Source organism: Gorilla gorilla, chromosome 2 (genome assembly GCF_029281585.2).
Source record: "Gorilla gorilla gorilla isolate KB3781 chromosome 2, NHGRI_mGorGor1-v2.1_pri, whole genome shotgun sequence".
Classification (NCBI taxonomy): Eukaryota; Metazoa; Chordata; class Mammalia; order Primates; family Hominidae; genus Gorilla; species Gorilla gorilla.
The window spans coordinates 25,080,044-25,095,717 of NC_086017.1; the positions used below are offsets into that span (position 1 = coordinate 25,080,044).

The 15,674-nt window shown below is 47.5% G+C and overlaps 1 protein-coding gene and 1 long non-coding RNA gene across 4 annotated transcripts in view; one reads left to right on the forward strand and one right to left on the reverse strand.

The window, feature by feature from the left end:
- Window positions 1-569: 569 nt before the first annotated feature.
- The window catches only part of SH3BP5 (SH3 domain binding protein 5), a 78,248-nt gene continuing 63,143 nt past the window's right edge, over window positions 570-15,674 (reverse strand). For 2 of the 3 annotated variants that reach the window (XM_055381093.2, XM_031009178.3), the window contains exons 4-9: window positions 15,406-15,570; window positions 7,847-7,977; window positions 5,454-5,496; window positions 4,523-4,742; window positions 2,554-2,814; window positions 570-2,010 (exon numbers count right to left, since the gene is read on the reverse strand). In XM_055381093.2, coding sequence (XP_055237068.1) covers window positions 1,799-2,010; window positions 2,554-2,814; window positions 4,523-4,742; window positions 5,454-5,496; window positions 7,847-7,977; window positions 15,406-15,570 — 1,032 coding nt within the window. In that variant the 3' untranslated portion in view covers window positions 570-1,798. The remainder of the gene's footprint in view (window positions 2,011-2,553; window positions 2,815-4,522; window positions 4,743-5,453; window positions 5,497-7,846; window positions 7,978-15,405; window positions 15,571-15,674) is intronic. The other variant, XM_031009179.3, reaches the window with a different exon arrangement.
- On the forward strand, window positions 2,813-10,186 carry LOC109026318 (uncharacterized). The gene is made up of 3 exons (XR_002005322.4): window positions 2,813-3,878; window positions 4,238-6,275; window positions 9,984-10,186. It is a non-coding gene; the product is annotated as an uncharacterized lncRNA (long non-coding RNA).

Sequence of the window (15,674 nt, forward strand, 5' to 3'; positions counted from 1 at the left end):
ACTAGGTAAAACACCTGTTTGATACTGCAAAGGGTTATTTCTGAAACTTAAACCTCATGATTGGCCAACCAAGAACTTTTTCTCCACAGCATGCTTTAATAATGAAATGCAGATTAAGAGTCCAACATTATAAAACATTTCCACAAAAGAAAGAGTCCATCTGATTCTCAACTCTGAATGCACATTTGAATTCCCTCGGGGAGCTTTTAAAAGTCTAATGCCCCAGTGTACCCCCAGTTAATTAAATGATTCTCTCTCTGGGGATGAGAACTGACAGCAACACTTAAGCTTCCTGGGAGACTGCAGTGTGCAGCCGAGGCCCACTCCTCCAGCGTCACCACCTCGTCTTTATCTGCCACTGTGTCTCCTCATTGCCCACAACTTTAGCAACAGCAAAAGTAGAATTCAAACCTTGGTAAACAAGGCTTAAATTATTACTGTTCATGACCTTAATTGAAAATGATTACTGGTGATCACAGCACTCCATGCTCTTCCTTATGGAAAAAGGGTTGCCTAGAAGATTTAGGCAATACTGGGAGTTCTTATTTGAAGTCACAGAAAAGAGAAACTTTTCTCAAGCCGTTTTTATTACACTTAGTGTATTAAGACAAGTACAAAATAACCTTGTAATTAAGATACTGTATCAGTCAAAAAAGAAGTCACTATTGTATGAAGAGATTTACAAATGACTAAAATATACAGGCTGTGACAGAATTAACAGTTTGAAAGAGGGTTGCTTTTTTCTTTTAGAAATGCTAAATTTTCTTAACAAGACAAAAATACAGTGCTCTAAATATGCATTACCATGAAAACATTAAAGAAAAGCAGTCTTAACACTTAACTACTATTAACAGCCTTTGCCAACACATGCCTGCCTACTCCCTTTCCTAACTTTAAAGAACAGTTTCCTCTAAGGAATACTAGTGCAGCATAACCCTTAAATAATTTCATTTATTTTTAAAGTTACAACCTACAGAGAAATTAACATCTTGTCAATCTAATAACAGTGGCAACCATTCTTCACATGCACTTCTCTTAGAATAAATCCCCTTGGCTGGCAGGATAAGGCTTATGCTGTAGAACCTTCTCCCCCGACAGCCACAAATTCCCTTCTATAAGTCCCTCCTACCCTCATCCCCCCGCATCCCCACTGGCATTCACCTTTCCCACCCCAAAAAGTGCAGCTCATGGTAGCCTTCTAGAAAATGGTTTTAATGGGTATCCCAGCATACACGCTTTTTTAAAAGCCCCCTCTGAACACCAGAGGTGGTGAAAATGAATTGTGTTCTTGGATTTTTTTTTTTTTTTAAGCCTCCACTGGGTCAAAAATATGTGCTCTTAATACTTGAGTTTTTGCTTTGTGTGTGGGTTTTCTTTTTCATTTAGATATCGTGGGATAAAGTGGAGAGGACATCTCCATTTTCCCATACAAACTGAGGGTGAGAAGAGAAAGAGAAGCAAGCTGTTGCCCCCACTTTGGCCTGGCTTCCCAGCCATCTTCCCAGCTCTGGTTCTTTCATAGGAACTAGTTATTGCTTCCACAATGCCGTTATACGGAATGTTCCACAAAGGCTGTGAACCTGGTCACAGTCTACCCACAACAACTCTGCTCTGAAAAACCAGCCCAAGAGCTCTTACCCAGAAGAACAATCTTTAGCCCTCAAGGTCACTGAAACTTCATTAGAGCAGTTTAGAGTAGACGTGTAAGATTTGGCATATATTAAATGATTATTGGCACAATGTTCTCCAGTTCCATGTATAAATGTTGATATGCACATCGGCCAGGGCCCAGGATGAATCAGCCAATCTGCACCATTTTTATGTCAGCAATAATTCCATCTCTTCCCTTTGAGCACTGTAGGGAGAGCTGCTTCATCCGGTTCTCCAAGGCCTGGCCCTCAGGGGAGGTGCTGCTTTGGCTCTTACTGCTGCCACCACTGCTACTGCTGAGGCCCCGGTTGTTGTTGGCTTTGTCACTTGTTTTATTCTCTGCCCCTTCTGCCCTGTCTCCTATAGAAATACAAGGATTATCAAAAGTGAGTACTGACAATTCTGCCCTGTCTCCTATAGAAATACAAAGATTATCAAAAGTGAGTATTGACAAAGTCACTTGAGCTCAAACCAGTCAGCTAACTCAGCCCTGTAGAACTCCCACTGTTACCTACCGTGCCTATCAGAGAGGTTCTCAGTACATAATCATTTACTGCTTTTATTCCTTGTGATGTTTTATATATTCCTTAGCTATAGAGATGAAATTTGCCATATTCACTTTATAGTTGAGAAACAAACCTCTCTACTATGTGTTTGCCAAGGAGACTGTTCTGATGTGAGACATAGGACCTAAGCTCTACTTTATAGAAGCTGAGTGGAGCCAGGAGCCCCCCAGAACAGCACTTGGAAACAACCTCAGTGATCAATACTGACAGCACGACCACAGAGACCTGGTAATGCAGCATGGGGGCCCTGAGACCTGGCAGAGGTATGGAATGACACAACAGTCAGGCTACAGAGGCAGTGTGGCGTCTGGGACAGGGTGAGAAGGCTGCTACTCACCTCGTTCTACTTCACATTCAGGGGAGGAGGCCCCGCTGCATTCACTTCGAGGGCCCAACACTGGGAACATCATCCCAAACTCTGACAGGGACACAGGGCTGGGCAGATCCAGGCTGCCAGGCCTCACAACCGCAGGGAACTGGTCAGGCATCTCAGACGGGCTTGTTGGTCCTGAACTAAAGCTGGACACAGACTGGGTTTCCGAGTCATCTTCAGACACAAAGTTGCTACAGCTGTCATCTTCAAAGGCCTCCGAGGCCACTAAGTTGAGAGAGAACACCAGTCACATGGGTTCTGTCACCTCCTCAAACACCACAAGTGCTTGCTGCTGGCAGGCAGCTAGACACAGCATGGGGACTAAAGGATCTCTACCTCTGTGAGTGTCTAATGAAGGAATGTGACTTCCCAAGCCTGAATGACCAGCCTCTAAAGCAGCTGGAAGGGAAGCAGCTGGCAGCAGGATCCCATGGATATTAAGCGCCCTTCCAATAACCTTATAACCCTGCCAAGAAATCAGTGTCACCAGACACCACCTAAAAATGGAAGATTAATTCAGCCACAAATTAGGACCTTTACTCCACCTCAGTCCCCCAAATCCTCATGTGCACAGGAAGAGGTTCTAGTCCTCTGTAACATATCCCAAACAAAGCCAGCTGGACTCAGGCTTCTTTCTTAGGGCAATAGAAGCAAGAGCTGCTAGAAGAAACAGGCCAGCATGGAATATCTGTTGGGACCTTTGTTATCTCCAGGTAACTTCTGATCTCATAAAGAACACACTCAAAGGCTACCCACATCACCATTTGCTACAAAAGAACAGAAATCCTTTACAATGCTCTGTAGCCACATTATTTGGTAGACCAAAATAACAAGGCCCAGACACATGTTATTCCCATGGTTTCAAAGCCTCTTTGGCCTTTAGCGGTTTTCCCTCAGCCTGCCCACAATCCCACTCCTTATTAGAACTTTCCTACTCCATTTTTCCCCCTCTTCTCTTTAAAAACAGCCTTGTAGCATTCCATAAAGGTTTCTTATAAATGATAAATACTGTAATGTTGGGGACAGAAAATGGGCTCAGACCTGAATTGAATCCCTAACTCCACTACTTGCTGTGTGACCTTGGTCAAGTTACTTTACCTCTGTAAGCTTCATGATCCTCTCCATGCAGCGTTTGAGATGATGTATATATTAAAGTACCTCACACATAGTAGTTGTTCAAATGATAGTTTCCTTTTCCTTTACCTTGAACCTAGTACTTAAATATTTGTTGAAGGAATTAACTCCTGAGGAAGGAGCTTGGGAAAGAGCCGACAGGGATTATTGCACAGGTAAGGAAAAGAAAAGTATGCAAAGACAGCGTTGGGTGGGTTTTCTTGATGAGCATGACAGAAACCAAGTCAAACTTCTATCAGTTTTCCAGGGGGTGGCCCTGGGAAAAGAGGTCTCTATGGTCAGATGTCAGTAAGAGCCACCATTTGCTGAGTGCTTCTTGGGTGTCAGGGGTTGATTCACGTAATCTGAACCACCACCCTACACAACAGATAGTATACAGTAGATAGCGTCATACTCCCCATTTTACAGGTGAAGAAACTGAAATACAAAGTTAGGCCCTTGCCCACATCATGCATTACTAATGATGTAAAGGTAGATTTGAATCAAATCTGATTACAGCTCTTCTTTCCTGCAGGACTTCTCAGCCTTGAATGTTCTAATGTATACTTTGACTCTCAAAGAGGAGTGAAGGTGTAACATTTTCCCAATTTATTTGACCACAGAATCCTGACTTTGAGGAACACTTAGTACCTTCTTAATGAACACAGTGTTCCATAAAACATGGGAACCCACCAGAAATAGCCCTCAGGCCTGCCCAACTCTGAGACCTTTCACTGATGGCCAGAGAAAGTGAGGACCTTGGGAAACAAATCACACAGTCTGATATCTCCCCACATACCCAGTGGAGCCCCTGACTTACCAGAAATGGCATCAGGCTCAGGTTTGCTCCCTGGCAGATCCTCCACAGATGTGCTGCTGCCCTCAGCACCAACACCGCATCCCCGAGGCCCCATGGCACTGGAGCGCCGCCGCTCGTGGATCTCATCTGAGATCATCTCCAGGTTCTTCAGGGCCATCTTGTACTCGCCTTTTGCCAGGGTCAGTTTGGCCTGCAGGTCATCCACGGTCTTTTTCAGTTGCTGATCAAGAGAACAGGAGACTAAGTGAAGACTACCCTGCTAGCCTTAAGATGCTTTCTGAATGACAGGTTCAAGTACATTTTCTGCCCATCATTCCACTTCAAGGAATTTTCCAAGACATGACTGAAGACCTAATTACCATTATAACTGCTATTCATTCACCAGACAAAATCAGCCACCACCATCCCCAGATCCCATCCAGGTGACAACCTCTAATATCCAAAAACTCTCACTGGTGGAATAAACCCCATCAGGGAAGCAAAAATGGGCATCAGACACACCAAAGTCCCACAGTCTAGACATCTGGTTCCCAGCACAGTGGTTCTCAAAGTTGAGCTTGCATCAAAATCCCCTTGGGTGTTAAGACTCAGCTCACTAGACTCCAAACTCAAGAGTTTCTAATTCAGTCGGTCTAGAGTGGGACCTGGTCTATCAGGTCTCCAGGTGATGCTGATGCTGCTGGTCCTAAGAGCATGCTGTGAGAACCACTGGCCTAGTACAACAGAGAAAGTGACTGAATGGCAGTTACAGAGGTTCAGAGACCACTGAAGACCCAACCGAGACAATTTTGAGGTCTGAAAACTCAGTAAAGCCTGTCTCTCCACTTTCCCCTTATAGCAAGTGGCCCATGTGATATTCTGCTACCCCAGAAAAGTGAAGCTTTGAGTGCAGAAAAATCTCATCAGTGACGAAGCCCAAAGCTACACATACCTCGAGCTGCACATAGTACTTTGCCTTGAGTTCAAAATAAGGCCTGCAGAAGACAGGAAGGAAAGCCATCAGAGTAATATAATACAGTGACCACAATCAACTCCACAAGATGAACAAGAGGCATCAGCTACCACTGGCCAGGTCGTCCTTCCAATATTTAGTAAACTCTTAACAAGGCCATGACATGTCAATGATGCTCCTAGCTCTGGAGACTGACAGACACCAGATGGAACGACTGGGCTCACCCAGGGCTATATTAACAGGAGGCCCATCTCAAGACACGGGGAACCCACACACACATATCTTGGGGACTCTGCAACTTAGCTCATGTTCCTCCTCTGTGGGAAGGCTGTTCAGAGCCTCACAGGTTATACCCAGCAGTAAGGGTGGCCTGGATCTGCTCTCCTAATGAAGTTGGCTCCCCAGGGATGAAGAGCAGCTGAGGCTGGAGAAGGGGCTGCTTAAACCTCCTCCTCTACTGAAGTCAACTGGGGAAGAGAGAGAAGCACCACTCCTCCCTCACAGCACAGCAAGGCCACCACTAGGAGGGGGTCTCAGGTTGGTCCTCCCGAACCTTGTCCAAAGACTGGAGTTATTAGTTGGCTGACTCAGCCACATAATGGGCCCAAGAAATGCCAGCATCCTAGCAGTTCCCTTGGTTCTGGGTCAGCTGAAAGAGCTTGGCTCTTTTTTAGGAACTTTGGTGCCTGAACATTAAGAGTAGATCACTGCTTTATTCTTGAGCCATTCACCCTCCATGAAGCTCTCAAGTCCTGCATCCTGAGGATCCAGATGGATGACAAGGACACAGGACTGCCATTGGTGGGTATGAAAATCCTGAAATCTGGGGGGAGAGTGAGGTGTATAAGCTCTCTCGTGTGACCAAAAGGAGCACAAGGTGAAGAGTATGTGTGTGAATGGGCATCGGAGGGCACAGGGAAGATGTCCCAGCAAAAGGAACATGAGCATCCATGCAAGGGAGTGTGGCTGGAGAGGCAGGGTGGGCATGGAGGTGGCCTGGAAGCCACTCTGTGGAATGCACAGATGTACATTTTAACCTTTGGCCAGACAGGAGCCACCCAAGACTACGATCTATCCCTGTACTCTTCTCGGAGTCTGAAAAGGTTGGCAAAGTGCAATCACAAGATTTATTTTCTTAAACAGGTTAATGGATGAGTATGTGATGTGTGTGCAGTGGGAGTTCGGGGTCTTTTGAGAAAAGACCCACCATATTCACACCAAAGGAAGCAGCATCAAAGGCTGCTCCTCGGCCTCCTTGGGTGTTGGCATGTGGATGATGCCTGGGCTTGCCCAGAGCAGGCACAGGTCCTACAACAACCCTCGCCACCTCCTGCCTCCCCTGCAGAAAAATGCCATATACACGTCTACTACTTAGCTCTCAGGAGATCAGCCCCTGACACACCAAAAAACAAACCAAAACAAAAATACACTAGTCAATTAAGTGCAATAGTAAATGGTTAAATGCTGTTCCTCTGCACGTATGTGTACATATGTATGTTGGAAGAGTGTGAGCAGAAACTAAAGAAAAGTCAAGCCTGGGTGAAGGTACTGGGGGGGTAGTACAGAGCCTAGGAGGACCAAACTCTTCCTTGCAGATCCTCTTCCTCACTGAATTGTCACCTTTCCCTCACTTGCATGAGGACTGGGCATCTGCCAAGCTTCCAACTGCCCAGCCCCTCCTGGCTGGGGCTGTGACCACACCTGGAGAACAGGCATTCAGTAGCCCTGCACAGCCTGCTCTGGGTCTATCTTTGGCTGTTAAGTCTAGGTCATCATAAGTCCTCCTCCTTTTGCTAGGAGGCCTAGCAATTGGGAATGAAGCAGGGGGCTTGTCCCCAAGAGAGGGTACACAGTTGTGCCTGCCCACCATTATCAATATTGTATAAATATACAGGGCTGTAGTGAGAAGAGATTGGAGAAAAAAAAAACTCTACTAAAGCCAGTCTTACAGCATTTTATCAGCTCTTGATCACAGGAAACATGTATTGTGAACACAACTCATCCCTATTACACTGACAGATAAATTGAGGGATAGGGCCTTGACAACACTGTCAACCACAGATCCCAGAGTACAGCGTGAATTTACCAAATCCCAGCCAATGGGCCATTTAATAATGTGCCTTTGAAATTCCTTTTTCTGTGTTTCCTAACTTAGTCATATCTAGAGCAGCCCACCCCTTAGCATCCTCTGCCTCTGGGGGTCATAGAATATTAGGGGGAAAGAGAGCCTGAGCAGGGGGGCTCTGGTGAGGCCCCAGGGTCTACATCAAAGGACTACTCAGGGTGGTCCTTGAGTGTGTGACATACAAAAGGCTGAGAAGATGCAGACTAGGACAGCCACATGGCCCCAGGGAAGGCCCTGTCAGACTTACTTGGACTTGTTGATGGCTCTCTTGAGTTTCTTCTCCAGCTGTCGCATGCGGCCCATGGCGGCGTTGTACCTGGCTGCCGTCTCCTTATGCACCAGCTCGCTCCTGGTCTTGGTCTGCTCCGCCTCCATGACCTTAAAATGACAGCAGAGTTCAGCCCAGTCCAGCCCAGAACAGCCCATGCTTGGAATATTACTTATATTATTTTTCAAAAAATATTCTTTGCCTGGGCGTGGTGACACGTGTGTAATCCCAGCACTTTGGGAGGCCAAGCTGGGTGGATCACGAGGTCAGGAGATCGGGACCATCCTAGCCAACATGGTGAAACCCGTCACTACTAAAAATACAAAAATCAGCCGGGCCTCGTGGTGTGCTCCTGTAGTCCCAGCTACTCAGGAGGCTAAGGCAGGAGAATCACTTGAACCCGGAGGCAGAGGTTGCAGTGAGCCAAGATCGTGCCACTGCACTCCAGCCTGGGTGACAGAGTGAGACGCTGTCTCAAAAATAAAAATACTCTTTGGGCCAGGCGCGGTGGCTCACACCTGTAATCACAGTCCTTTGGGAGGCTGAGGTGGGTGGATCGCCTAAGGTCAGGAGTTTGAGACCAGCCTGGCCAACATAGCAAAACCCCGTCTCTACTAAAAATACAAAAATTTGCCAGGCATGGTGGCGCACGCCTGTAGTCCCAGCTACTTGAAAGGCTGAGGCAGGAGAATCACCTGAACCCAGGAGATGAAGGTTGCAGTAAGCCGAGATCACGCCACTGGACTCCATCCTGGGCGGCACAGCAAGACTCCATCTCAAAATATATATGTATATATAGATATCTATATCTAGATATATATTTGAGCAAATTAGTGGTCAGACTAAGAATAAACCAACTTCCCAACAGTGGTTTTCTTTTCCTATTGATCTATTTTGAAAAAGCCTTGTGAGGAAAGATTAAATAGCTAAATTGGCTGTGGCAATGACCGAGAAAGAAAATGCAAAAACAAAAACCAGAAAATTTTGAACTATTTTCTGATTCAACAGCTGTCCACTTTCTTCTCAGGTTCCTCGATCTAAGTAGCCACCTAGAGCTCCTCCCGTTCACACCTTGGGGCAGGGGCCTGATGGGCAGGCAAATGGCCAAATAGCAGCCGTGGGAACCTAAGAGATGGGGAACCTAATGGGGAGACCACCAAAACCAAGAACTAGGCATCGTGCCAGGCATGATGGCAGTCAAAGCCAGCAAAGCAGCCATGACTTCCATTGTTTGGTCCTTTCCCAAATATTCTGAACTAGTTGGCTGTGCACAGAGGAACTCAGGATCCAGAAAGGGCAAACTTTACATTTAAGCAATTAAATTAAAACCCAGTAATTCACATCAGATTTTGAGGTACACAAACATTTGTGAGCAGAAGACAAGTCAAAGTTCTGGTGGGAAATTCTGGTGGGAACACTTTGTTAAGTCTGTTGAAAAAAAATGAGTTACAAAACCAATACTCAAGGGCCCTCAATGGCCAAAAAACAAAAGCAGCTCACAGGCCCAGTCCCAGAGACATGGGCAATGTTAATTCTCTCCTTGTTTACCTACAGAAAAGCATCAGAACAAGGCCTGCCTTGAAGAAAGAGGAGGGAAACAAACCGCAGTTCAGGCCACATAAGCAGCTTGCGATTTCTTTCCCTGTCTTCTGCCTACCACTCAGTGTTATAAAATAAACCGGAGAGACAGTAGAGGTTAGGCTAAAGGGTTATTCTCTAATTCTGTATTCTCTGGGGAGCATCCAAGAGGAGCCCAGAGGGCTCATGGTCACTAGTCAGCTCTCTCAGACCCCGCAGAACAATTTTAGGGAGGTACCACCATGTCTTTAGTTCACAGTTAAAAGAGAAGGCCACAGAGGCAGGTTGCCAATGTTCTACCATCTCCTCCAGTCAACAGCCACAATCAGCCCTAGGATAGTTTACTTATTACTTACGATAAGGATTTTTAAAGATACCATGAAAAATTATGAAAGACTTTTATATGGGCATTAAAAATTACAGGGTGTCCTGTCTAGGGCACCCTTCCAGGCTATCTCTGACTTTGTCTTGAAGCTGTTTTACAACCCTGTAAGTTGTAGAAAACTGACAGTAATACAAATGGTTTTTTTTTTTCCAGAGAAATGAAGATGAACTGTGTCACAGATGCAGTGGATTACTGACTGCTCTTGTAATAGTCCATTTTGTATCTGTTGGTAATTCATTGAGGCATTCTTGGTTTTCTATGAGTTTGTATTTTTTGAATTCAAGAATTGTAACATCACTGTTAGATCCCTCCTTATTTAATGAGAGAAATAAAATATTTGACATGAGAAAATTTTATATTTGTATCCCAATTATGCTTTTACCTTCTTAAAAATATCTTTTAACAAAGGCTTCGGTGCTTCAGATAATTTTTAAAAACAGAAAAACAACAAAATCAGAGAAGAAAAATAGGAGAGAACTGAGCTAAGCTGGCACGAGGAGACATGCTTGCTCACATGACTTCTCAACCAAGACCAAAGGGCTAAGAGAATCCTTTCCCTTTGCTTCCAAAACCAGACATTTCACAAGGAAACAAAATGCACTAAAAATATCTCATGCTTGATACTTGGGGAAACAGCAGTAAATCTTAAGCTTTAAGGATTTACTGGTATAACCTTTATGAAAACTCAAACCTTCAGGTTCATGAAAGACAACATGTTGGGGTGATTGTTTTATTACAAAAGGATCCAATTAAAGGTTTACCTTTAAGGAGCTGTCAGAATGCATTTTCAACAGACTTGTAGAACCTGTAATTTGAGGGTCCTGTACAGAAAGAGTCCCCTGTAAGAAGCAGGATTCTCACCATCTGCACACAGGCCCTCATTCTATCTTGGCCTCTAGGCTGCAAGCAGAAGCACAGGCTTTCTACAATAAACCACTTGGAAAGCTCCAAGCTCATGGCAGTACTGGCAGTGAAAACTGAAGAAGTGGCCAGCACATCACTGTCCCCTGCTTCGCCCCACCAGGCCACGTCTACCACATCCTGTCCCTATCTCCCCACTTCTCATATATATACAAAACCTCCAGGGCAGCCAGGTGCGATGGGGCTCATGCCTGTAATCCCAGCACTTTGGGAGGCCAAGGCGGGCAGATCACTTGAGGTCAGGAGTTCAAGACCAACCTGGCCAACATGGTGAAACCACATCTCTACTAAAAATACAAAAATTAGCTGGGTGTGGTGGTTGGTGCCTGTAGTCCCAGCTCCTCAGGAGGCTGAGGCAGGAGAAAAGCTTGAACCTGGGAGGTGGAGGTTGCAATGAGCCAAGATCGTGCCACTGCACTCCAGCCTGAGCAACAGGGCAAGACTCCCTCTCTCTCTCTCTCTCTCTCTCTCTCTCACACACACACACACACACACACAAAAAACCCTCCAGCTCCTGGAAGAGACCTCCACACAACTCAGCTTCCTGCCTTGAGGAAGAAGGTCACTAAGCATGTCGCCTTGGTTATGTCTCCTAGGTAATCAAGGAGCTCCTCTATCTACAGCCTAGCATCAGGCATGAGCTGTGTGCAGTGATGTGGGTCAGGTGTGGTGGGATAAGTAAGGAGGAGAGCAGCTCAGGGGTAGGTGTGGCAAGCTGCACCCCATACTCCGGAGCAGCATACCCCGGAGATGCTGAAGATCCAGGGACCACAGAGATACTGCTCAGCCCCGGACCCTGCTCATATCAGCCCACAGAAAATAGCAAACACCCGGCACCTTCCCACATGGGCACCACTGGGCACTGAATGGGTGTTTCAGTCTGGCTTGGCCAGCCTCTTCACGGGGTCCCACACCAGCAGAATGGCCCAATCGGCTTAGTAGACATCCACCAGGCACAGCTCCTCAGCCTCCTGTTACAGCTTTCTCGACTCTCCAATCTCCAGGGCCTTTGCACCCTCAGTTACACTCCCAACATCTCTTCCAACATCACAGAGGGGCGGTCAGGGGCCTCTTTGCCCAGGGAGGCAATCTCACTGTCTGCTGAGAACCTCCATTCTGACTGTTTCAGACTGTTTCCTGATTCTTACTGCGTCCTTGGGCAATGAGACCTAAGAAGGCGCTTCTTCCCACTGTGTGGAAGGGAGGCAGTTCACACCCACCAACGTCAGGGAGGCTGTCGTGAGCAGCTCCTCGCCTGCCATCCCAGGCTCATATCCACTGTGAACCAGGAGAAGGGCTGGCCCTGCGTCGTGTCCTCTCCAGCAGCCACCTGGGGCTAGTTCAGAAACAGTTCGTGCCTCTCATTTCCAAGTCACATTTCCCTCTTCCTCTGTCTGAGCTCTTTCAGCAGACATCAGAAAAGCCAATTTCTCCCTCCCAGGATGCCAGCCCCCCTCTCTCAGAGGATGAAAAGCTATCACCTTCCCATAAAGGCTACTTCAGTGCCAAAACAGCTGAGGCTGAAGGGGCCCTATGCTGCCCAAGCTCCCCAGCTGGAGCGCAGCAGGGACCCCAGGCCCTGTGCCCCAAGGAATGCTGCTCAACTACAAGGTTGGCAGCTCTGCTACAAGCTACTTGTATTTTCCAGAGTCCTCATCAAACCGAGCACTGAGCAGAAAACTGATCCTTTGTCCCTGTCTGTGCCACTGCATGTGGCCTAACAGAGCACACCAGGGCTCCTGCCACCTCCTAGTATATCGGCTTCAGCCATGGCTCCAAGTGTGGCTGCCTGATGTCACCACAGGAAGTGTGAGGGGCCGCATAGATAATCTCGGGCACGTTACGTGGGAACCCCAGTGTCCCGCTGTGCCTGGAGGGATCGTGTAGTCCAAGCCACTGCCATTTCTTCAAGACAGCCCTGGGCCTTTCTGAGCACGGAATTTTCTTTTATTAGACCCTTAAGTAATACTTTGGAAGAAGAGGGTGAGATGAAGCTCCCTTGTTCTAAAGAAACAAGCATCCTAGAGTACCCAGAAGGCAGACAAGGGAGGAGACATTCTCTAGCCCTTTGATCACACAGCTTTCAGCTGGCTGAGCATGCCAGGCCCGTGAGGCTCTAGGAGGGGTCAACATGAGCACCACTGGGGGAAACGCTAAGTCCAGAGAGTTCCCAGTTACTCGACACTGTTTCAAAGCCAACCATGCAAGTGTGTGTCCTGGAGAAAGAATTATGTTCTGCATCATCCATTACATTCAGAGAGCCTCCTCTGCACGCTGAAATTCTGAGTGGCACAGGGACGTGATGGGGGAAAGCTTTGCCACAGGCTTTTGTCTCTTGCTGGTGTCTGTTTTTAACTCATCTGTTCAATGAGGGGCATTTCCAGCCTATGCAACTGTGAAGGGATCTGGGAAGAGGAATATCAGCTCAAAGGTGGAAATCCTGGCATGTGACCCGGAACACCTGCCAATCTGCAGAAGTTGCCCCCAAGCCCAAGAAAACCAAATGGGCCCTTCCCTTCAGTGGCCACAGAGAAGGCACATATCAGCTGGCCCTCCCAGGACCCTATGAAGCCCTCATGACCTCAGGAGTACAGGGCCATCTTGTATAGCCCCACAGGTCTTGCACTGCACAACTCCAAAAAGCACTATTCCCAAAGTCTGTGGTATGAACGGTGCCCTGAGTTATACAGTGTGGAGGTCTGGGGATGCCACTCCTTGGGAGACTACCCACTATCCGCTGGGGCCCTAGGACTTAAAAATGAGAGATACACAAAGCAGAAGCACGGTTTGTTTATCTTTAAACAACAGATTAAATGACTTCTGAAATGCTTGCTTATAGGCTGACATGGGTCTCCAGCTGGGGTGGAAGAAGGGCAAAAAGGAAAAGTGGCCCTTCAGCTAATTTCTTGGAAGAAGCTACCTTACATTTTGTCCTTTTCATATCTATCGGGCTTTGGCTTGTGAACTTCCAAGATTTCCAGCCACCCCTTCCATTTTTCTCGAGATGACCCAGAAAAGTTGTTTCTAGCCCATGTCTAGCTCTGTGAGCATCACACCCACTAGGGGGCAGGAGGCGCTAGGCCACACAAAGCCAAGCTCAGCCGAGAGTCTCAGGCTGCAGGGAGAGGTGCATAAAGTCAACACGGATTTGACTCTTGAAGTCATTTGTATGCCAAGCTTTCTATTTAAGGAAGCACAAGGCCATCTTTAATTATCAGATACCCCAGGACTTGAGCCACTGTGGCAGGTGACATTTAAAAGGGAAATCCTATTGGCATTAACCTGCTGACTTTTCTAATCCAGTCCCCCAGACGGCTTTCTCAAGGAGTCACCAAGACCTCTTGCAACCCTGTACCAGCTCCGTCCAGGGTCTTACTGGAGCTGCTGAAACCACAGGTCGGCTCACCCACCCACCCTGCAGCAAACCATCCCTACACTGGTTTTCCAGGCACTGGGAATCTAGACAGAGAATGCAGAGGGGCACAATGGACCCAGGCTGGTGTGGGGGGATACCAGGAACATGAGCCTGGGCAGCCCAGGAGCCAAGCCTGGAAGGGGGAAGAGGTATCCAAGAACATTCTGCGTGACTTCTAAGAAACCCGATAGAGTTAGGCAGGGGTAACCAAGTACTGCTGAGCCAAGAACTGTCCCTAGCTGCTATGGTCTGAACATTTGTGTCCTCCCAAAATTCTTATGTTGAAACTGGTCCCCAGTGTGAGGGTATCTGGAGATAGGGTCTTTGGGAAGGGATGAGGTAATGAGGGTGGAACCATCATGAATGAGATTAGTGACCTTAGAAGCTCATGTACCCCTTCCACCGTGTTAGGACATGGAAAAGATGGTCATCTGTGAACCAAGAAACAGGCCCTCATGAGACACTGAATCTACCAATGTCCTACCTACCAATGCACTTCTCATCCTCCAGAGCTGTGAAAAATAAATTTCTATTGTTTACAAACTACCCTGTTTATGGTATTTTGTTTAGTATTTTGTCTTGGCCTGTACAGACTAAGGCACACCATTTCTGGCTCTGAGTAACGCAGTCAGAGAGGTGGTCATGAGAGCCAGTAAAGAACCCAATATAATGACATAAAACCCAGCAAGCCAAGCTGTGAGTAAGGATCACACACAGTCCGCTTCCTCTGTGCCTGTCAACTCCCTGAATCCCAGCCCAGAAGGCCTGTCGTAAGTACACACCTGATTCTGGTCTAATCTGCCACGACCCCTGCCTTCCTCCGACAGCACGTACCCGAAGTGCAGCCCCCATTTAGGGCTGTTCATCAAGGTCTCCCCATCACAGATTCGAAACCCAGCCAGTATTGCTGGGGTTCCATGGGAGCAAACCCTGGAAAACCTCATCCCTCTGGAAGCCTGAGTCCAGTCAAGACCCCCTGGGGATGACCCAAACCAGACAAACCTCAAGCAACATAAGGGAAGGAGCAGCTCTCGCTGTCACGGAGAGACACTGTGACTCATTCTGGAGCACTGGCTTCGTACCAAGCGCAGCCAAGAGACCACACGGAGATGACAACCTGTGATTTTCAGAGTGTTTTCAGGCAACGTGCCTGGGAGTCGAGTCTGTTACCTCTGCTCAGGGGAAGCCAGCGCGCATGCACGTGCACACCCCCACAGCACACCCGGCCATGACTCATACCCTCTGAGTGGCGTGATTCAGCATCTCCTGCCAGGCGGAGTCGAACTGCCGCTTGTCATCCTCCAGCAGCCGCTGCTCGGCCAGGGAGATGGTCTCCTTGGCGGCGCGGAGCACCTCCGTGGCCCTCTGGAAGTCCTGCGTGGCTTTCTGAGCTTCCAGCTGAGCCTGTGTGAGAAAGAATCCTCATGAGGCCTCAGAAAATGGCAGGGGCTCCCCATGGTCCATTTTACCTTTCAAAAAATAAGCATCCCAAGGACCAGGACAAGCTC